This window comes from Zingiber officinale, chromosome 8B (assembly GCF_018446385.1).
Source record: "Zingiber officinale cultivar Zhangliang chromosome 8B, Zo_v1.1, whole genome shotgun sequence".
Taxonomy (NCBI): Eukaryota; Viridiplantae; Streptophyta; class Magnoliopsida; order Zingiberales; family Zingiberaceae; genus Zingiber; species Zingiber officinale.
The window spans coordinates 100,403,460-100,404,968 of NC_056001.1; the positions used below are offsets into that span (position 1 = coordinate 100,403,460).

At 43.5% G+C, this 1,509-nt stretch overlaps 1 protein-coding gene across 1 annotated transcript; it reads right to left on the reverse strand.

The window, feature by feature from the left end:
* On the reverse strand, window positions 1-1,156 carry LOC122014093 (serine carboxypeptidase 1-like). The gene is made up of 3 exons (XM_042570280.1): window positions 767-1,156; window positions 176-388; window positions 1-60 (listed from the first exon to the last, which is right to left on the reverse strand). Exons 1-3 carry the CDS (start codon window positions 1,154-1,156, stop codon window positions 1-3), a joined length of 663 nt encoding a protein of 220 aa, XP_042426214.1.
* Window positions 1,157-1,509: the final 353 nt, after the last annotated feature.

A 1,509-nucleotide genomic window follows, 5' to 3' on the forward strand; every position in this document is an offset into this window, starting at 1 on the left:
CTAGAAGTAGTCTAATGTCACCTTGCTATCCGTCTCCTTGTTGATCACCACGTTCGCGATCTAGGTCATCCAAAATCAATTTGAAATTGATCGAGATCCATATTTCCCAATTTAATTTGCAATAAAAAGGAGAGAGGGTCAATCTGACTGACTGATTTTGGGATTCATTGCTTACCGCGATGCCTTTGAGGTTGATGAGGAAATCTTTGTGGTGGAGTATGGCGTGGGCAAGCTGGGGGACGTAGTGGTCGGCGTAGCTCTCGCCAGTGATGAAGAAGTCCCTCCCCTTATAATCTGGGAACCGCTCGAACCAGTTGACGAGAAAAACCAGCACGTCGGTCGCCGTCCTACGGTCTCCACTCTTGGCGTAGTTTGACGTGTTGTTGGACTAGGAGAAGCTGACGCCGACAGGGCTCTCCAAGAACAAGACGTTCGCCACTGCATTGCACGATGCACGTCAGTGGCTCGGGGTAATGCCAAAACAGAAACCTTTTTTCACTCTACTCCCTAAGCTCTAGGAAATAACACACACATATATGATCATGATGATGATGACGACGATGACGATGACATATGATCCTAACCTTCATTCCAAGCGTAGGGATTCCTATATAGAGTTTTGCCATCGCTCATGACTCGAAACGGCCCGAGCTCCTCCATGGTGCCATACCCAAGTGATGAACACCCCGGCCCTGCACTCACCCACGCCACAACAATCACCACTCTATCGATCGAAAAGCAACGTCATTTTCTATTATTTCCATACCTCCATTGAGCCAGAGCACAATAGGCATCGACTCGCTATTCTCGGCAGCCTCGACAAAGTAGTAAAATAGAGCCCGTCCGTTGGCTCTATCAACTGTGACATACTCCGCGTACTATCAAAATTGACCCCTTCTGGCTGGCCAGGCAGCCGAACAACCTTGTCCCCCTCCTTCAGCCCGCTATTGTCGTAGACCTTCGACTTCAGGCCGGACACCGAAAGAAGATTGCTCGCCCATGAAGATGAAGAAGAAGATGAAGAAGAAGAAGAAGACCTCCCTACTCTGTTGTTAAAGTAGAACTTGTTCAGCGCATCTCTCTGCCTCAACGTGCTGGATGCCACGCAGTGTAGGAAACAGAGGAGGAGGAAGAGACAATTGAAACTTGGCTTCATTGTTTGATTGGGAATGAGGAATGGAATGGAATAGAATCTTATTTATGGGATGAATCATTGGATAATTATGGGATGAATCTTTTTATGGGATGGATTCTTGTTGGAGCCGGCGGAGATTGATGTTTTTGCTTTGTTTGGCAATGGTCTCTGTAAAAGGAAAACGAATGATTAATTTTGAATAAACATTTTCAAAATTAAAAGAATTTTAAAAAAGATTCTACTGTTTTTTCAATATTTATACAATGAAATAATGTATAGTAAATAGAAATTCAAAGATCTTAGAGTGGAAACATGCATAATTAATAATGAGTTTACATGTATATTCATATTTTATTTAAATCTAATTTATTTTT